We start from the raw sequence: 20,565 nt of genomic DNA, 5'->3' as shown, positions 1-20,565 counted from the left end.
CTGGGCTTGCTTGCGATTTGCGTGGGGCTGAAGGTTGGCGAGGCCGGCTGGGCAGAACATCAGTCTGCGCGCGCTGTTGCGGCGGCGTCGCCTGGTGGCCTCGCCAAACTGTGCCGCAAAAAGTGGTCACTTACCAACACCAAGGGCTCGGGTGATGCAATGTTCTATGTCGCATCGAAAGTGGGTATCGTGTTCTTGATCTGCGAGGATGATCGACGCGAATGCGAGATGGCTAATCGAAAGTCGCGAGGCTGTCAGGCTGTAAGGTCATCGCATTCCAAAGGTTGTTCGTCAAATCTCACTCGCAACGATGCACAGTTCTTTGAACAGTTGATTTGTTTGATTCAAGTTTCGTTTTTTATTAAGTTTAGAAGGCTAAAGAAGCTTGCTTCTGTTCCAGCATCCGATTCAACTGCTCCCAGGTCAACCAGGAGAGTGCTTCTTCCAAGAACTTGCTTGAAGTGTAGGAGATGAACCTACAGTCTCCGTGCATCCAGTATCCCAAGTCGAAAGAAAGGTCAGCGATAGCGCAAAGGTGCGTCAGGAAGTGTTTGCTCCGCAAGCAGAGGACCACCTCCCGAGAGGCAGAGACGCCACGGGCGTGCTCATGTCTCGACCCCGCGCTGTCGCTTTCCCTAGTTTTTCCGACCCAGTCCTCCTTCGCAACGGAGACGAGCTATCACAGCGGCATCGCAGATGCATGTATAACTTTTGTCGCCGCCTCTCGGCAGATCCAGCTGACACTCAATGCCAGGCCAAGTAAGCGTAATTCGTGAACGTGAATCGCGTCAGATCGTAAAGAGTCATGGCATGCCACAGGCTCAACGAAGAGATAGCGCATCCGTCCAGGAGTTGTAAAACGACATTAACAAACAGGAAAAAAAGCACAACAAAAATCCCAAAACCGAGTGTGCCTGACCTCGTGAGCCGTGAGGCTGTTGTTTAACCGTCTTCCGTTTGAAATGCCCGACATGCATGCCTCCCAGAGATGCTGTATTCAAGTAAATGAAAAGACCTGGTCCGGCCGTTGTGGTAGACAAAAAAGGAAATCGCTCGCTAAAAACAAAACAGATAACGTGAGAGCAGGTATCAAAAAGAAAATGTACGGAGAAGGAGAGGGGAAATGACGCTCGCTAAAAGGAATCAATGATAAAACGCCGTCCCATGCCGGTTGGGTAGTGATGTTTGCACATCATGTCGTGAATATCGCATTCGTCTCGTGTCGGGCGTGGCAAGGTTGGTGCGCTGGGCAACCTGCGCGGTAAAGGGAAGAGCAAGGGGGACTGGCCAGGTCCACGCTTCCCAGCATCGACAGAGAACAGGTGCATACACCACAGTCGAGTTTGTCATTCAGCTTATGTGAATGCTGCGTACTGTGGTGCGAATCCTGTGTCCCATCCGAAACCGCCGAAACCTCCGTGAACGGCGCTTGACCCGCACTGCTGGGCTAGCACGCTCGGCAGAGGAAGGGCTGGTATCGGTGCCGACGCTGGGGGCGGGCTGTAGTACGAACTTGACGTGTATGGGCTGGTGCTTGGCGCATACGGGCTGGTGCATGGTGCGTACGGGCTCGTCGAGTTGTATGGCTGGCTGTAGGAGGGTGTCGGCGACGGAAGCTGGATCGCTTCGAAGCCCATGTTGCCCATGGTGCTCCAGAATGTTGGTCCAGTTTCACCGCAGGTAGCGATGGTCGGGCTGGGTGTCGATGGGACCACTCTCCATGTGTCAACCGGGGCTGAGTGCGACTGGTACTGCTGTGTTGGCACCCACCAGTTGGCGGAACCGGGCGAGCTTGGGAGAAGCGGTGCTGGTCGCACAACGTCGACGATCCTGGGAGGAGGAGGAAGGAGCGGGAGGAACAGGCCCATGATGGCGCTCTTGACATCCTCACCTCGTCCCTCGAGTAGCTCTCCCGCACCATCCTCCTCGAGTCCTTCCAGAGCCTTGACACCAGTTCGGAAGACGTAGCGGTTGACAGCCTGGACAAATCCATCCTGGAGCTTCTTCAGCTGTTGCTCCTTCTCGGCCCATTCCCAGGTGCTGGCGGATACATCGACAGAGTAGATGTCCTTGTGGTACTCGATAAGCGCTTCGATGGTCTCCGGTGTAAGCTTGAATGCGACCTCATGTTGTGAAACCATGTCAACGTGTACGACGTAGGCCTCGATGTGGATGAGCTGGTAGTTGAAGAGCGCTTCTACCAGCGGGTTGTTGTCCTTGCGCAGTTCCGAGTCCGGGGCCTTTGGTACCATGATTGAGCACAGCGACCACATAGCGTTGGGTCCGGAAAGAGTTTCAGTCAGACACCTCGTGTGTTGCTGGACGCTGTTCAACGGACGCTTGACGCGGTTGACCCTCTTGAGGGTTTGTGTTAACCATGGCTCGACCTTGGAGGCTAATACGACGTTGACGTTTGATCGGGGCGCAAAGGCCGCAGCCGAGGCGGGTAGTAACGAGATCGGCATGTTGTGTGTGTGGTATGTGCGAGACGTTTGCGATATTAGGATTGGGACGATTTATCAAAGATTCAAAGAAAAGAACAAAAGAGAGGTTGTAAGAAAATGTCTCTGGCGGGTATAATTTTTCGAGAGGCGCCTTGGATTGAGGAGGAGAGACAGGGAGGGGCGGGCGAATGAGGATGGGGGAAGGCGAGGTGGGAGGAGGGTGAAGAAGGCTAGTGGTGGTGGTGGGTGGGATCTCTTAAGAGCTTACAAGCGACGATCATGGGTCGGCGTGGCCACACTTGTCGGCAAGGATTTCATGCACACTGCCCCGTTTAGCTGCACTGCGCATCTAGCTTGTTTAAACGTGCATACGGCCAGAGTCCGCAGCTGCAGGTCTAGTCGGATCTAAGCTGACCGACGGACACGGCGAGCGCGTTGCGCACGCGTGGATAGGCGGATGCGTGTGGTGCGCGAAGATTGCGATGCTCTCATGGCTGCGAGTGTTGTGCGAACGACTACTCGGCCATGCACGCGCGGAGATGACTGCGAAAGAGGCGTCTGATCAGCCTCCCCAGTGGAAATAGCAAATGTAATCGACGACTACGACCGAATAGTGCTGTGCACCAGGGCAGCTGAAGACGGCCTCACGGTTGCAGATGCATGCGAGGCCGCAGAAACCTGATCGGGAGGCCGCAGCAGCCACCAAACCTGCACATGGATACACGCCGTAGGCGAGCGTCGCAGCATCCTCGAGCCTGCAACTGCGCTTATAGTTGGGCGTCGAGCATCTGGTGTTGCGACATGACACGGATTCCAGAAGCCTTCTTTGGGCGTCCGGAAGCAGAGAGCACGGCAGCGGCTTTGCTACCCTTTTGGGGAGTGTGCGGTTAAAGGGAGGACGAGCCCTCTACGCTTGTCAAGGGGTTTCGCAGAGCAGGACTTTCACGGTGGGTGTAGTCGTGGTAGTCTTGGGCCATCTACAGGTTGACGTTGCTTGAGCCTAAAAATGGGCTCGAAACAGTCAGCCCAATCAGCGGGCCCAGCAGGGATGTGAGCAGGGTTCTCTACCGAAAAACCCGCGATCATGTGAGCCGCAGACGGCCCAGAAGTTTATCATGCCAGCGTCCATGGTCGAGTAGCTTCGGCGCCTGCTGAAGCACGATGCGAATATTCTACGACTCCTGCTTGCGCAATTGTGCCCTGATGACGATGATGCTGCTGCTGCGAAGAAGCAAGAGGATGGTCGCAGTGGCGTCGGCAGTTGCGCCACTCTCGCTTAGGCTGCACAGCCGCAGACACGTGCGCTCCGGCGGTGACGATGCCACCTCGAGGCAGATCAATTCGGCGCTGCCGATGTCACCTCTACAGTACCGACACAATCGGGCCTCATGACGATGTTACCCACAGTGACCTGGCAATAAACTGGCAATAACTCGCTCCGGCCGATACCACCTGTCTCTATGGGAAACGGTCGCTTCTGCGCAAAAGAAAGGCTGCATCGGAGAGGTCGTTTCCGTTTCAATCCGCATCGTCTGCTAGGCCTACAGCTGCGCGATTGGAGAAAAGTATCCTCAAGTGAAGCAAAGCGAGAGCATTACGCAATGCTCGGCAACCCCAGCGCCGTCCAGTCGTCCCATCTGTACGGACTTATCGATAGCATCCCACATTGCCATGTTTCAGACCTGCAAAGGCGACCCCGAGACCTGCAGCTGGGATTTGTAGCTGCGCCTCATAGCAAACGAATACGCGGGGCAACGTCCTGGCCATGCGCCGCGGCCGTGGCCGACTGCCCCACGTTATCATGATGCTTTTACTTTTGCTGGTGCCGATTTCATGATTCAAAAGGATCGTGCGTGCATACAGAGCATGATGTTATATCGCAACGTGTAAGGATACTCGTGACCGTTTCCTGCGTTTTCAGCTTGACAGGGGCACAGACGGGTCAGGTGCCCCACTTAAGCCGACACGAAGCGGGTGGCTCCTTCCCCCACGACTCAACCCTTTCCCAGGCCCGTCCTCGCCCAACATTTACCCTCCAACGCAGACAATGTCTTGCTCGTGATAGAGCGTCGTCATGGAGCATATGTACGTATGACTGATCATGCACGCAATTCATCCGTCGTGTTTCACAATATGTCGGCGAAGCGGCGGCCGCATACGCCTGCATCGCGACGTGGACCTAGATGACTCACCCACAGCAAGCAAGCTTCGAGCAAGCATACTTCCCAGCGCATGTGCGGAGCACGGCACTTGTCTTGACCTCAAGCGCTGCAGAATTTTCCTGCTCCGGCTGCTTTCCTCTAATGCGCTCGCTTTCCGGGCCCGGTCAATCTTGGAAATGTCGTCTCTTCACCTGCCATAGAGGTGGGCAACGATGCAGCCGGATCACAAGCCAGCCCGACTGCTGATTGAACCATCTCCTCACACGGGCTGCTAGGCCTTTATACTCTGGTTACACCAGGTGGTCCCTGCTCTATCCCAAAGTCCCTGAAAACCCATGGCTGATGCCCCCGGCTCGAGCACCAAAGTCGAAGACCACGATTCCCTGTCTTCAAGACTTGTTTGGCTCGTGCCTCGCTCTCCGAAGCTATCCAAGCGTTCTTGTTGGTATAAGCGCTAGATCCGAGAGATGCCTCGTCCGATCTTCCGTTTTACCCAAGCCACTTGGGTGTCATCTTAGGCCAGTGATCAGTTCTAATCATCTAGGAGAAGATTCGCTGAGAAACAATAAGGCAAGGTCTCTAAACAACATGGGAAATATAGGGATTCCTCAATTCAGGGGCTGTATCTTGTCCAAACGGTCTCCCTATGAGATGTGAGCGGGGTCAGATATGGTAGCCGCCCCCATCATCCTTGACGGGGAGCTTGGGCTACCGTAGCTCTGGTATCCACCACACCATCTTCTCGCCCGCGAACCTCAACACTGCAGAGTTGAGAACAGCTCGATCGGGGGTGCCGGGTCGTGGTCCTAGTGGTATGGCTGGCCCGCCATTCGCAACTTCATCGACTAATCGACGGGAACCTTGGAACCAAATGGGGTTGCACCCATAGGCGATCGGTAGTCGTCGCTTGTCAAGCCATGTTCCTGGACTCTAATCTGCCTTTTTCAGCGGAGCGCAGGCAGGGCATGATTGTTGAGCTTTGTCGGCGCTTCGCCATACTGCTCGTCGTTTCGGCTAGACTTGTATGCTGGGATCGCAACTTCGCTTTTACACTGTCGCATCTAGACCCTCTTACGCAGCCGCTGACGTACCCACCGAAGCCTCATATTTCTTCTAGTCGGAAATAATCAGCCGTCGTCGTTGTGCACTGCCGCGGAGAAGTATGTGCAGTGTTCAGGCTGATGAGAAGTTATGCACGCGTGGGTAGATAGTCATGGAGTGTAGCCCCGAGGAATCAAGGCTGACAGGTGTTTACGAGTCAAAGGTCTTGCAGATCTTCGGCTAGATCATAGCTAATCTCAGATCCCAATACGCTGCTTCGTCAGGAGTTGCTGTAATAGTACTGTCACCTCCCGCTTTCGGTTAACACATTCACTTGACAATCCTTCAAGCAAATTCTCACGAAAGGATCTCGGCTATACACGTCTGCCGACTTGACAATCATTATCGCGCGAGTCTTCCAATATACAGCCCACCATCGGGTGTAGCGAGACGCCGACCCTACCTACAATCACATGTCTACGGTATTCGGGTATTGCCTCGAGGCAGCGACATATCGTCGATCCTTTTGCTTTTTCTCGCGCCCCAAACTTTGTCGCAACCCACCCAGTTGTATACCAACATGTCGCTTCAAGCTCCGAGGTTTTGACACATTGCGGGTCACCCGATCATACTGACTAGAGCTAAATGCTCGGCTTGACTGTCATTCCCGGTGTTACTACCGTTACAACGCTAATGCTACAAGTCACCGGATGCGATAATCGTTACTTTAAGCTGCAAGTAAAAGACACGGAAATGCCAAGATCTATCAAGCTATCGAGAGAACAGATACAAAAGCCATAACAGTAAGGGCTGCTACCAGTGAAGCCCCGGAGGACAACTGAGCAGCCGCAGACTCTGGAACACGGCTACCGTCAACGACATTGTTCGGTGCTACACAAACGGCCTTGTGGGCGATGGTGCCACCTGGAGACTTGATGGTGAAGACCATGGGCACTGCTTCGCGAACGTGCCTATCGTAAAGGTCGAAATTCTCGTAACCACCTCCACCTTCAGACACGGGTACGTAGTGGGCGTAGTAGGTGCGGTAATTATCCGGTACTTCGACATGCGGCATCTCGGACAAACTGCACTCGGTACTGTTGAAGTTCGATGGTGTACCTTATCACGACGTCAGTACACGCTCGCTATATGAATAGACCAGTAGGTCACGAAGCTCCTGTCGCTGGGCTGAGATAAGAGCGGGATGTACTAACCTACTGGCTGCGACGCAACCATCCCACAGGCGTCTTCGACATTCTCCGGCTTATAACATTGGCCATCCGACATGGCCGGCGTATTCTTCATCAACGCGTCAATGCAGTCGTCGCTCAGTACGCCGCTGCAGTCTCCAGCTTCTTGTTGCGAAGAGGCGTCTTGACCCGGAAGTTCGTAGACGCAGTACTCCGTCTGATTGCCATCTTGACTTCCAACCAGCGAATCAGGAACACTTATAAAAGCTTCCCTCTCTTGCCAGGGCATTTCGGTCCCGTAGATGTGATTCGGATCGCGTCTATCGGTGATGGTGACGCTGACGTACCAGTCATCGTCGTGTGTTGGGTTTGAGGGTAGGCGGGCCGTTCCCGTCGAGTTGAAGTACTGACTGCCGCTGGCGATAGCGTTGATGGGGCCTTGACATCTTTCCATAGATGTGTCATTCGATTCTTGCGCTGAACATGAGTTGAGAAGGAGCGATGCAGCTAGCAGGACGAAATTGGCCATGATGATCAGCAAAACCAGGGACGAGTGGAAGTATCAAGCATCAAAGACATTTCGAGGTAGGCACATGCGGTCTTTACATTGCTGTATGAATCAGCCTCACGGTGGACCTAACATGACGTAGCAGTCTTCCAGCGGAGTTTGCCAAGAGCGGAGGGGACATCAAGGTACCTGCAGTGACGGGTGTGCGGCTCGCACCGCAACAGGCCCCCCGCGAGGCATCAACTGGCGACTACGTGTTGGGAAAGGATGAGAGGCTCCGCTGTCTTCCAGACGGGTAATCGGATGGATGACATACTCCGGTGTCAAGGTCAATATGGGCTGCAATAGTAGTCCCGCCCCGTCGCACCTGCAGGGCGTAAATATGTTCAAACTAACGTGAACAGGTTGCATCGCATTCGTTACATTCGCATGTTTTCGCTACATTGAGCAGCTTACTGTGGGGAAATAACACTTACGAGACGAACAATAAGGGTGGATGTGGAGTGATCGGAATGCTTGGCACTTGGCAGACGTCTTGGTGTCTCTTCTTCGCTCGCCTCGAGGCTCCAAACCTTGCCTACGCACGTACATCGGACTTGCCGTTGCCTTCACCAACCTTTTGACCAGAGAAGAGCCTTGGGAAGAGAAACGTGGGGATGTTAGGCCCGCGCCGTGTTAGCCGACGCAAGGCGTCCATGCTGGGTTGTCTTGACGAGCGTGTGGTGAAGCTGGAAGAGGAAGTTGGTTCAGTCTTGTCGAATTCTCTTTGAGAACATGTGGGATTATGGGAAACATTCGATTCATGGCGTCTGCCCTGTCGTCTTTCTGCAAGACGTACAAATGGAAGGCACTGAAGTCCTAGAGGAGCAGGCACCACGAGAAGTTATTGGGACTGTGATATCGTCCTGCGATCGAGATATCTGAGGTCTTCATTTCAGCCCCTTCTCCACTCCCCCAAATGTACCACCGCCGGGAAACTCGGATGCTTCTGCCTGGCAAGAGGCTCTGCTGATCTTAGACAATCGTTCCAAGACACTGAATGACAGCGGCCAAGTATCGTATACTCTGAGTAGCGCGTTACTTCTGGCCCCCGGAGGTATGCACATCAATGATAGTGTACGAGAGCACCAATCGCTAGAGCTCAGAGTTCTAGTTCACGTTCAAGGCAAACCATATCCCATGTTCGATAGTAGACATTGTGCATAGTCAGGCCAGCCATGACGCTGGATATACGAATGCTCGTGAGACAGATGGAAGGGCAGAAAGGTATAAAGAGGTATGTTTTTGCTCTCAATCCCATCATCACAACCAAACACCTTCTTCTCAGATCACCTGGTTCATCCTCGACCTCAAGACTCCATCTTCGACAAGATGAACTACATTCTCACCCTTTTGCCGATGCTTGCGGCAATGGGAGCTTCTTCCCCAATTGCTCCTCGTCAAGAGGACTGGGACGGAACGCAAACTGGCGGCATCTTCTGCGAGGCAAGATTGCAGCCTGACTGGGCTGACTGTGAGTACTCCGATTTCTCTTGCTTTCAAAATCATCACATTGAAGAGCAATGCTGAGTTTTCTTCCCATGAACAGGCCGCAACATCATGAGTGGCAACGGCTATTTTGGCGAGGGCACCAACCCAGACATGAGTGTCTGCGTCATCCCAAGAGAATGCCGTATCTGGACACGAGGCAACTGCCGTATCTCATTCTGCAACAACGAGGAGTATGAAGTCTGCGATTCTGCCTCTGGCTGGGGTGGAAGAGCCAGAGCCATCGAGGACGGCTGCGCAGAGGACACGGGTGGTTATCAGTCACCAGCTCCACCCGCGGATTGGACCGAGGTCGCTATCAGGCTCGCCACTGAATGGCGCCTGATGTCTACGGCTGCAGCGACCAGCTACAAGGAGATCACTGTCGAAGAGAACAAAGCTGAGCTTGAGACTCTGGTGGCAGAGATCGACAGTCTCGCCGCGGCATCTCAAGTCAACGAATTGGAGAGCCGGGTATGTACACCAGCTTCCTCACTCTCTTTTTCCGAAAGCTAAACATTTACAACGCAGCAAGCGGACAGGTTCGCAGACGTCGTAACATCCTACAACGTCTACATGCCCGGCTCCGCCGTCTTCGTCGCCCAAGTCCCCAACAACGGCGCCTACACCGTCTCAGAAGCAAAGTCAGAGACCTTTTCCATCACGGCAAGCGCCAGTCTGGGTGCAAGCGCATGGGATGCAGTCAGCGCAGAGATTGGCGTTTCCGCCGGTTTCTCGACTACCATGACCAGTACCACGTCTGTTACTATCAACATTGACTGCCCGGGTGGAACTGGTCAGGTCTACTGGCGTCCCTTCTTTGACTCGTATGTGGGTACGCTTGAGGCGGATGGGAGGAGGGTTACTATTTATGTTCCCAAGGATACGGATGCTTCGCGCATGAACTATGACTACCAGTGCACTGGCTAAGCGGCCACATACCCCTACGGATCAGGGATCTGGTTTTCATCCTTCTGGTGTAGTCTTTGTGCTGGTGCACAGGATAGCTTCAGTCTGGTTCAACACCGGCTAAGCTGAAGATGGTAGTCGACACTTCTGTATGCCACAACATTGTGCAAGAAGAAGTACTACCCTAGGTATACTAGCAATACAAAACTTTGATCAAAACTCTTTGGTGCACTACTTCGACTCAATCTCTACTTCTCTTATCAGATTGACTAGACAATTCAGTATATCTCGTGATACGGAACGTGATGAAGGCGAAAGTGAGGTGCGGAAAGGCCGCTGACGTCGATATTCTGCTGGGCTTGCATATATCCGGGTTACGCAGTTGGGTCTTGCCCATGCATTCATGCAAGACATGTCACTTGCCTTGTCCACCATCACGGTAAAACCCATGCGCATATTTCGCGATCTGTGCTTCTAATTAGCTTGCTATCAGACGATGCATTGCACCCAAGTTGCGTACATTTTTGCCGATCGTTGAACGCACTGCTCATCTCTGGGACGAACATGAAAAGTAAGTCTCATACTTCTCACCGACTGCTGGAAAGGTTACATGACAGCCGAGGGCCAGATGTAGCCGGAGCCACGTGACGAGGCCTCGGAGGCTTCGGCGCCCATTCCCCCTTCAGATATCGGCAGTTGCAGTTATGACATTGGAATACAACTGCCGACACGCGAAAGGTCCACAAACCCTCGCTATCGTCTCACACAAGGTTTAGCTGTCGAAGTGACGATAATCGGCAGTTCAAGAATAGCACAGAGCACATTGGCGATGCTGCGCCGAATCTAGAGGCGTTGTGAGAGACCTGGGTTTGCGATCACTTCAATCCCGCGTGGTGTTGCACACAGGCGATTTAACCAATCAGAGTCAGGACGATAAATTGTATGCATCGCGATAACCGAGTTTTGAGGCCAATGGATAGGGCTGAGGATGGGCGTTCAGCGTGATGGACGAGGTTTACCCCGCGAAAGCGCCCCGGAGCTACTGTCCCCGCGTCATCCTTCCAAGCCGCTCCAGTCCAGCCACCGACCCACCTTCATCATCTCACGCCTCAGCTATCAACTGCCGACACACACAATCTTGCGCAAGCACCCAGACGCGTTGCGATGGCGATTCCGACTCCGACCCGACTGTCTGACGACGCGGGAAGTGGGCGGCACAGGCCGGACGGCTGGCTGCCATTTATATGAGCTTTTGCCCCGGGCGAGCGTTCTATACGTGTCGCGCTGCTTACTCTGCTATATACCTACTCACGTGTTACCGTTATCTGGACCCCCGGATCGAATACCTTATCACCGGGTAGATTGATCGCGCGACATGCTGGCCAACGAGATCGTCCCGCTGCTGGTGCAGTACTGGCCGCTTGTTCTGGCTACGACTACCATTGCATACCTCCTCAACAACAAGTACTGGAACGGTTTGAACAAATACCCTGGGCATTGGGCTGCGGGATACACCAACTGGTGGCGGCTGTGGGATGTGTCCAAGCACAATCATCAATGGACCAACCTCGCGTTGCATCGCAAGCATGGAGACATCGTCAGGCTGGGACCGAACGTCTTGTCTTTCGCGGACCCAAAGGCTATCAAGGCTATCTATGGGTTGAATAAGGGTGTTACCAAGGTACGCACGTCTCGGTCAATCTCCTGAGCGACAGCTAACATTTCCAGTCTGACTTCTACCCCGTCCAAGGCGCCGTTTCCAAAGGCGCGCCGCTGCTCTCCCTCTTCTCCACCACCGACGAAGACTTCCACGCGAAGTACCGCCGATGCGTCAACAACGCTTTTTCCATGAGTTCGCTCGTCAACTACGAGCCTCTCGTCAGCTCGACACTCACATACTGGCTGGACAAGACGGAGGACATGTACGCGAGGACTGGTCAGAGCTGCAACTTCAGTCAATGGCTGCAGTTCTTCGCCTTCGACGTTATCGGCGAGTTGACATGGAGTAAGCGATTGGGTTTTGTCGAGGGGAACAAGGACGTGGACAACATTATTGGTTTCTTGGGCAAGTTCTTTGACTATGTCGCACCGGTAAGTCCTCACAAACAGGACCTGGCATGCATGGGGTCATACTTACGCGTTTTCAGGTCGGTCAAATTCCTATCCTCGACCGTCTTCTCTGGAAGAATCCAATCAGCCTCCTCGCACAGCGCATCGGCCTGGACAAGCGTGTCCACCCCGTCACCCTCTTCGCCCTGAACCGATCTAACGAGCGAGCCACACAAGTCGAGAAGATCAAGCGTTTCGGTCTCTCCGACGACGAGAAAGCCAACCCTCATGGCATCGACCTCCTCTCCAAGTTTGCGCAAGCAAGCCACGACCATGAATTCATGGACGATAACCGCATCCTCTCAACATGCACATCTATGGTCTTCGCCGGCTCAGAAACAACCGCCATCTCGCTTTCGGCCGTCTTCTACTTCCTCGTCAAGCACCCGCGCGTCTATGCGAAGCTTATGCAAGAATTGGATACCGCAGTAGCAGATGGCCTTGTCGAGTCTCGCCCTGACAAGACCGTATCTTGGCCTGAAGCTCAAAAACTCAGCTACCTCGACGCTGTCATTCAAGAGTCTTTCCGTCTCCACCCCGCACCCGGCCTTATCCTCGAGCGCGTCGTACCCAAGCAGGGTATGCAGATCTGCGGCGAATTCATACCTGGTGGCACCATCGTCGGCTGCAACGCTTGGATCGTCCACCGCCGACCGGAGGTGTTCGGTGTGGATGTTGACACTTTCCGTCCTGAACGCTGGATCGGGGCCAGTCCGGATAAGCTGAAGGAAATGAAGGGCACGATGTTGCAATTTGGTGCTGGAGCTAGGACGTGCATTGGAAAGAACATCAGTCTTCTTGAGATCTACAAGCTTGTGCCGAGTTTTCTAAGGAGATTCGAGGTAAGTCTCACTAATGATGACTTTGAAAACTGGACGGTACTAACACTGGTTGCAGATCGAGCTGGAGCACCCTGATGCTGAGTGGAAGACGCATAACGCTTGGTTCGTTACGCAAAGGAACTTCAACACAGTGTTTAGGCCAAGGAAGGGGTCGCCGTGAGCAACGAAGTGTTTTGAGTAATGTATCTTGTTTCATGTATCGATCTATAGCGTTCTAGCGAAGAGCATACAATGTGTACTATTTGAATAACATCAGTATGAAATGACCCTAGATGATACCGTTTGACTTGTGAATTCCATCTACCATCCACGCAATCAGATATCTACACCTACTCCGCTCGCTTCCTCTGCATGCCCACCTTGCGCTTCCCCAGCACATCCCTCCCCTCCTCAATACTCAACAGCGCCTCCCTCTTCTTCTCCGTCACAGGCTTAAGCGCATCCCTTACAACCCTTCCTTCAACACTAACACCCTCCTCCTCAAACTCCTCCATCTTCTTGCCCACCCTCGCTTCAATCGCCAGAATCAACTCCACATCCCTCTGTCCAATCAACGTGATACTCGTTCCCACACGGCCCGCACGCGCCGTACGACCAACACGATGGATGTAATCGTCCGGGTCACGGGGCACGTCGAAGTTGATAACGAGCGCTACCTCTGGGATATCTAGACCGCGGGCTGCGACGTCGGTCGCGACTAGGATTCTAGCGGCTTGTGCGCGGAAGCGAGCGAGGTTGCTCACGCGGTCGTTTTGCTTGAGGCCCGAGTGCAGGGCTGTTACGCGGTGAGCGAGGAGACGCAGCATGTATTCTAGTAGCGTGGCGGTTTTGGTTCGGTTGCAGAAGATTATGACGCTCTTTTTGAGGTTCTCGGGCGTGTTCAATAGGACGTGCAGATAGCATTCTTTGTGCGTGACAGGCGTTTGGAGATATCTTTGCTGCAGCTTGGGCGGAATTGCTAGATCCTCTGTATCGACCTCGGACACGAAGATGGGAAGACGACCCGGTGCGCGCGGTTGCGATTTCAGCGCTAGAACCTCTGGCGTTACGGTCGCCGTAAATAAAAGGGTTTGCCTCGTTTCTTTGGGAGGTAGAGCGGAAAGACACGTCTCGAGATCGGGCAGCATGGAGCCTTTTCCTGGGGCGAGAAGACGGTCAGCTTCGTCGAAGACGACGAAGCGGACGCGGCGGAGGCCGCAGATGGTGTCTTCGCCTGAGGTGCGGATGTGCTCTGCTAGACGACCTGGTGTCGCGATTACGACGTGGGGACGCGTTGCGAGAGCGATGGCCTGAGAACGCTGGTCTGAACCTCCTGTGATGAGAATGGGTTTCATAGATTGCGGCGCTGAGATCGCTTTCACTTGTTCGTAAATCTGGATCGCGAGCTCACGGGTCGGCCTACATGGCTATTAGCTACTGCCCACATGGCAGCAATGGTCTGTACTCACGTGACGATAACGGCGAAGATGCCGCTTGGGTCCTCCGCCCATTTCTGCATTATCGGCACAGAAAACGCTACAGTTTTACCCGTACCGGTTCTCGATCCACCAATACAGTCCTTCCCCTTCAGGATCTCAGGAATACAAGAAGCCTGAATGCCCGTTGGGCGCTTGATCCCCATGCTGGCCAAAGAGGTGCAAAGCCATGGTGCTACATTGAGCGTCGCAAAATCCAGCTTCTGGTTTACTTTTGGTGCGGAGCTGGCGGTATTCGTCGACTTGTCTTGCTGTTTCGCTTTGATGCGCGAAATCGTTGGTACTGGTGCTGCTACTGGCAGCGGCTTCTCAGCTTCAGCCTCGGAAGCTGAACTCTCGGGCTCGGTAGGTGATAGTCTCCTTCTCTTTCTGGCTCCTGACTGCGCTTCCAGTATCTCCTGGTCGGATGCGCCAGATTCGCTGTAATCGGAGGTCGCCATGGTTGTTGTTGATGTTTCGCAGACACGCTGATGGTTCAGGTTCGAGTGTCTCCGAAATTTTGTGCAGGGGTCTGTCGCGCTAGTCTTATCGATACTGCAACACGCGCCTTTCACGTCTGGACCCAACATTTGCGACTATTGCACCAACATGACGTTTGCCACAGCTCGAACACATCAGCTGTTTAAAAAAAGTCGCTGTGTTCTATCAAGTGTGCGTTAAATATAGCAAGTCGCTTCCAACAATGTTATCTCATCCTTCCATCTCTCCGATACCTGCAACAACTCTCTCCACATAGACAGCTCTTGTCTAGCCCAGCCCAATACTTGTCTCCGTAGTCCAATGTAACCTCTTTTCCCGCATCTATCCCCTTGCTGACCAGAACCACCCTCTGGGTATCTATCCAAGTGAATGTAGAGCATTGCGCATTCGGCTTACAGCTGTGGTTGATGAAGCGAGTGAAGTTTCCTGCCCTTCCTTGCCAGATTTGATAGCTGGCCAGGGGTGTTGAGCTATCCAGCACATCGAGATGTCTAACACCGTTTGTGATCAGGCCAACCAGCTCGCCGATTGCTGTACCACGGTCGAAGGAGGTCAATGCAGCTAGACCGTTGTTTCTGCCATCGGAAGTCCGCAGGATCTGAACAGGCGGTGGCTTTCGCTTTACACAGCCAAACAGGGTCGGGAAACAGAAACAGGAGTTGTCTTGCGGTTTGTCGGACTGCGGCTCGTTACACAAAGCGCAGATGTAGGCTCCGCCTGGTCTTGTCACTGCGCTCGACTGTGGTGTCCAGCGTGGGTCTTCGCATCCCCAAACTGATTCATCGATGATCGACTCGTCGATGTGTTCGAAGGCAAAGTAAGGGTCTTGGAGCAGATATGTTTGGCGCAGTGGCACAGGATCTGATCCGTCTTCGAAGACTACCCAGTCGTGCGGATGGCCAGGGTATTGAAGGGTTTGCGATTCGCCTACTATGGACAAAAGCTGGCGCCAATGGGGGTGTAGGGTATCGGCCGCGACTTCGAGACGTTTTCGCAGATTCCGTAGCCGGCGCATGGCATCTTTATCGAAACCGACCCGGTACTTGCAGAACCGGTATATGCCCATGCCAGCGAAGACAAGTGCAGCCCAGCCTGCTGAATCCTTCACTTCTTTGTAGCCACGCCAAATGGCCATTTTGTTGCGCAGTTCCTTTCTGGAGTGGTACAGTCAGCGAATGCAAGCCAAGATGCGTGCGCAATCCCAGGTGTATGTACTTACTCCGACCAATCGAAGTCCTGACACGCTTCCATGAACACAGCTTTCCTATGCTTTGTTGTTGACAACTCTGGTCTCAATTGGCTCCGGTATAGCACCTGCTCCTCAAACAGTTCGACCCAGCGAGCTTGTACGATCATTTCGATGGACCGGCATACACGACTCGCTTGTGTAACTTTGCGACAAAAGACATTCATCTGACTGAAGGATTCGGATATTGGATTCGGGGCGTTGTTGAGTACGGCCATAGCGGAAGGTGTTTCATCGGTGTGCGCATGGCCGACCATGCCCATACTCATGGAGGATCCATTGGGCGTTACTTGGAATTGTTCGAAGATTGCTTTCGGATCGAGGTTGAGCGTGCTATGTACTTGCTCCCAGATGCCGATGATGAGTTTGTCCAAAGTAGACGGTTGGAACACAAACTTCTCCGATGCTACCTGGAAATAGTTAGCTAGGTACGAGAAAGCAGTCCACCCGTTCCCCCACTGAGGGTTTGGCGAGTGCCTGAGAGAACGATGTCACCTCATACAATGGAAAAACTGAACACCCTGGAGCCTACGTTGACCTTGGGCCACCTACTTTGCATGTTTTTACCTTAATGTAGGCTCTAGGGTGTTCAGTTTTTTCCTAGGCTGACGTGACGTCGCCTGAGAGAATCCACGTACCTTCTTCCGCTTCGGGAAGCTGCGGCTATCGACTTGCATTTGCCGTTGGTGTTCGCTCAGATCCTCTTGGAACGATGACTGAGTGTGCGACACCCTCAGACCGCCAGTGCCTTTCCTGCGGGGCTCGCGGGGTTGTTGTACCGACGAGGACGACTCGTCCCGCGAATGAGACTCGTCCATTGACGAGGTTTCATCAAAGTTCTGAAGATCCATTGCGGCTGGGCTTGCTGTGGGGGCTGGCGTCCTCATACCCGCCAGATCGACGGTTCTCTGTGGACGCGTGAGCACACGCTACTGCACATTGGCAGCTGGAGTGTGGTGGGAACATAACTCACCGATGCGATCTTTTCGGACTGCGCTCTCGCTGCATGGGTGGCATCGGCTTCCTCAAGAAAAGCCTCGACACGAAGGATGGGATGATCCAGGTTGTCGAGCTGCGGCCATGCAATGTTGATGTTAAATCTAGCAAGATGTTCCTGGATCGCCTTGCCGATGCATTCTGAAAGCCCATCGACGTCCTGGAGAGCGTTCATGATAAGGAAGTATATCGATAAAACTCCGGACGATTAATTAAGCCTGTGGAGTTGACACCGGACGCTAAGAAGCTTGAGCATTGTGCGGGTAGGTGGGTGATATATTTAAAACCTACCACGATGCCCACTAGAAGTTTTACAGTGGAGGTATCTCCGTACCATAGAAATACCTCAGGATGCGAAACAAGACTCGCTACAGACGTGCGGTAATGGAAGGTCGGTGGACTGTTCATGGGCTGAACAAACTGTCCGAAGTCCAACCGGATCGAATGTCGCAATGTCGCGACACTGTTCACCTCTTTCTATATGCCGCAATAGGAGCGCGCGGAAACGTGACGATGCCGATGGAAATTCTGCTCAAGCAGCTGTTAAAGATACCGGGGTGGAATGGAAACGCTCTTGACCGCGTGCGGTATGGCGCTTGGCGTCAGTCATACGCTCGGCGAGCCGTGTACGTCATTTTGGTGTGGTACAGACGTCTGGACCAATTAGAAGTAATGTCACAGCTGCACGGTGCCCTGCAGACGATGGTCGTGGTTGCGGAGTTTGGGTTGTAACGTGCACGTTGACCCAGACCATGGAAGTTGCTGCTCGAGCAGACAGAAAAAAGCCGCAGGCGACAGGGCTGATGGTGTCTGTTGGGTTCTCGAGTGGTTTAGCTCCCATGGAACACAGGGCTAATGGCGACCTTCCTCAGCATGGCACGGGAACTAACGGCCACGCTAACCACGTGCGCGAGGCCTCTACTCCGGCAGACGTCACCAAACAACCAAACATGTCTCAACAATGAACATGCTTATCGCGAACAACCACAACGAAATCGTGTCGGAAGCGCAGACGCTATTGTTCGAGACAAGCATCCGCCTTTGTCTAATATCTTCATGCTAAACATCATCATCATGTCTCCTTCCGCGCAAAAGCAGTTCGCCCATCGATGGCAAAACCTCGATCTCCACAAATGCCAAGCTTGGCTATGACATTGGGGCCGTAGTGCGCCGGCTTCTGTAATTGGACTTGATCCCGCGTATATAGGCTAGATGCTCAGGGTCCGGATCAAACTATGCACACATCTATTGCGTCGATCGGTTTCCTTCAGCTTTAGTTTCTGCGGCTTCGCATCCATTGCCCGTTTGTAGTCCATTCAACTTGCATATCCGTCATCATGGATTCGCCAGACGCGACAAATTCGAACAGCAAGGAGATACTAGAGAGGACCGCAACACACGAATCGTATACCTTCCAAGGCGCGAGAGGATGGCGGAGATGGCGCATTCTCCAACCTGGTCGCGGCATGTATCACGATGTCAAGAGGAGACTACCTTATTACTGGAGTGACATAACCGATGCTCTCACCTATAGAGCTTTCGCCAGTACAGTTCGCATGTACTTCGTAAAGTAAGTCTATCTCGATAGACGCTCAAGTCTCAGACTGACCAATATAGCGTATTACCTGCCATTGCGTTCACACTCGACATGTACCGTCGAACGGGCGGTTTCTTTGGCATCAACGAAGCCCTGTTTTCGTCCGCATTAGCAGCCATGGTGTTTAGTTTGCTCGCGTGCCAACCCCTCACCATCGTAGGAGTCACTGGTCTGATCGCGCTCTTCAACTACACCATCTACGACATAGTTACCCAATATGACCCTTCCATTTATCCAGCATTTACCGCGTGGGTTGGAATTTGGGCTGCCATCTTTCACTGGATCGTAGCCTTCGGAAACTTCAGCGACTACATGGCCTATGTCACTGACTTCTCGAGTGAGACGTTCGGCATGTATGTTGGAATTATCTACTGTGGTATGTATCTAGTCACTGGCCATATCAAGACACGATATTGACCTGCATTCAGTCAAGGGTGTTGAAGAGCTAGTATATCTGTTCCAAGAATCCGGTTTTGACGGTGGCTACCTCTCCATCGTCATTGCGATGTGTTACTTCGGCTCTGTCTACGGCCTCGAGAAGCTTGGTAGCAGTACGGTGTTTACCCCAGGCATTCGTAGCATTATCGCCGATTACTCCTTCGTCTTCCCTACCCTGTTTTGGGTCGGTTTCTCGCATATTCCTGGACGTTTAGAGGAGACTGGGCTATACCGAGTGCCTATCGGCAAGGCCTTTGCGCCGACGCAGGATAGAGACTGGGTAATCGACTTCTGGAATCTTGACGTCAAGTGGGTATTCGTGGCTTTGCCATTCGGCTTCTTGATGATGCTGTTGTTCTACTACGACCACGTAAGTCATACACGTCTTCTAGCATCGGCGAACGCTAACCCTTGATCATAGAATGTGTCATCCCTCACAGCACAGGCCCGCCAGTACCCCCTCAAGAAGCCCGCTGGTTTTCACTGGGACTTTTTCCTTCTCGGCTGCACATGCTTTGTTGGTGGCGTCATCGGCCTCCCACTTCCCAACGGCCTGGTTCCGCAAGCACCCGTACACACAGACTCTTTGACCGTTTACGAAACTAGGCTGGAAATCACCAAAACGGAAGACGGTGGTGAGATCCGCAAGCCATTTGTCAAGGCTACTGCTGTTGTCGAGCAGCGTATCAGTCATTTCTTGATGGGTATGGCCATCTGGGGTACCATGACTGGTCCCTTACTCATCGTACTACACACCATGCCCGCAGCAGTCTTTGCTGGCGTGTTCTTCGTCGTCGGTGTACGTGTTGACTCATCTTTAAGCACGATACAATATGCTAATCTCTTCATAGTGGGGCTCCATAGAATCCAACGGCATTGTCAGCAAGGCGCTCTACCTCACGTCAGAGAAACGCTTCATCCAGCGCGATAACCCACTCAACCGCGTCTCACGCAACAAGATTCGGCTTTTCATCGGTCTTCAGATTCTTGGTGTCGCATGCACAGTCGCCATTTCGCAAACCATCGCCGCCATCGGCTTCCCGGTCCTCATTATCGCCCTCATCCCGCTGCGCACATTCTTGATGCCGAAATGGTTCACAGCACACGAGTTGGACGTATTGGACGCCCTGACGGCAGACAACCCGTCTGTATTGGTCAGCTTCGGTGGAACACCGAGTGGCATGCAGGCTGGAGGTCCTATGGAGGGTGGTGCTGGTGGTCCTCGAGACGAGGAAGAGGCTGCGCACCCACACTCTGCCATGCGTCAACGAGCAGGAAGTCTTCATCGAGAAGATTAGACAATCTTTAGTACGGCTACGGTATAGACAAAACTGTTGATTTAGCGAGGGGGTTCATGGCGACGGCAACGCTGATTTGTTAGACTAATGTTCGTTTCTTTCAGAGGGCCGTTCAGGCATTGAAGATAATTAAATGTAATACAATATTTAGCTTCACTACCCTTCCGCATGCCTAGATTTGATCTTATGAACAAGGTGGTTATGAACCACTTATTCCTTTCTCCATCGAACTTCTGCCTACGCTTCACTTACCGCCATCTTCTAGTCCTTCTCCGTCCTCTCTGCTCAAAGAGTTCCTCTCCC

The 20,565-nt window shown here is 53.1% G+C and overlaps 7 protein-coding genes across 7 annotated transcripts; 3 read left to right on the top strand and 4 right to left on the bottom strand.

Annotated features, from left to right (window-relative positions):
• Positions 1-1,355: 1,355 nt before the first annotated feature.
• On the bottom strand, positions 1,356-2,465 carry J4E85_003554 (uncharacterized protein; the record flags this gene model as incomplete). The annotated part of the gene is made up of 1 exon (XM_051467821.1): positions 1,356-2,465. The coding sequence occupies one exon, from the start codon at positions 2,463-2,465 to the stop codon at positions 1,356-1,358; it is 1,110 nt and encodes a 369-aa protein (XP_051328980.1).
• Positions 2,466-6,413: 3,948 nt separating this feature from the next.
• J4E85_003553 (uncharacterized protein) lies at positions 6,414-7,291 on the bottom strand (the record flags this gene model as incomplete). Its single annotated transcript, XM_051467820.1, has 2 exons — positions 6,414-6,766; positions 6,862-7,291. 2 exons carry the CDS (start codon positions 7,289-7,291, stop codon positions 6,414-6,416), a joined length of 783 nt encoding a protein of 260 aa, XP_051328979.1.
• A 1,653-nt stretch (positions 7,292-8,944) lies between these two features.
• On the top strand, positions 8,945-9,802 carry J4E85_003552 (uncharacterized protein; the record flags this gene model as incomplete). Its single annotated transcript, XM_051467819.1, has 2 exons — positions 8,945-9,346; positions 9,404-9,802. The coding sequence occupies 2 exons, from the start codon at positions 8,945-8,947 to the stop codon at positions 9,800-9,802; spliced, it is 801 nt and encodes a 266-aa protein (XP_051328978.1).
• A 1,354-nt stretch (positions 9,803-11,156) lies between these two features.
• Positions 11,157-12,892, top strand: J4E85_003551 (uncharacterized protein; the record flags this gene model as incomplete). The annotated part of the gene is made up of 4 exons (XM_051467818.1): positions 11,157-11,462; positions 11,510-11,872; positions 11,929-12,732; positions 12,788-12,892. 4 exons carry the CDS (start codon positions 11,157-11,159, stop codon positions 12,890-12,892), a joined length of 1,578 nt encoding a protein of 525 aa, XP_051328977.1.
• A 169-nt stretch (positions 12,893-13,061) lies between these two features.
• On the bottom strand, positions 13,062-14,647 carry DBP8 (putative RNA helicase; the record flags this gene model as incomplete). Its single annotated transcript, XM_051467817.1, has 2 exons — positions 13,062-14,130; positions 14,181-14,647. 2 exons carry the CDS (start codon positions 14,645-14,647, stop codon positions 13,062-13,064), a joined length of 1,536 nt encoding a protein of 511 aa, XP_051328976.1.
• Positions 14,648-15,008: 361 nt separating this feature from the next.
• J4E85_003549 (uncharacterized protein) lies at positions 15,009-17,104 on the bottom strand (the record flags this gene model as incomplete). Its single annotated transcript, XM_051467816.1, has 5 exons — positions 15,009-15,034; positions 15,084-15,841; positions 15,907-16,343; positions 16,572-16,841; positions 16,907-17,104. The coding sequence occupies 5 exons, from the start codon at positions 17,102-17,104 to the stop codon at positions 15,009-15,011; spliced, it is 1,689 nt and encodes a 562-aa protein (XP_051328975.1).
• Positions 17,105-18,266: 1,162 nt separating this feature from the next.
• Positions 18,267-20,262, top strand: J4E85_003548 (uncharacterized protein; the record flags this gene model as incomplete). Its single annotated transcript, XM_051467815.1, has 5 exons — positions 18,267-18,499; positions 18,547-18,902; positions 18,955-19,334; positions 19,386-19,763; positions 19,816-20,262. The coding sequence occupies 5 exons, from the start codon at positions 18,267-18,269 to the stop codon at positions 20,260-20,262; spliced, it is 1,794 nt and encodes a 597-aa protein (XP_051328974.1).
• Between the last annotated feature and the right edge of the window lie 303 nt (positions 20,263-20,565).

The sequence above is a fragment of the Alternaria conjuncta genome (genome assembly GCF_024043145.1).
Source record: "Alternaria conjuncta strain BMP 0040 chromosome Unknown scaffold_4, whole genome shotgun sequence".
Classification (NCBI taxonomy): Eukaryota; Fungi; Ascomycota; class Dothideomycetes; order Pleosporales; family Pleosporaceae; genus Alternaria; species Alternaria conjuncta.
Note: the sequence above shows the minus strand (reverse complement) of the source record. Positions and strands in the feature narration are given on the sequence as shown.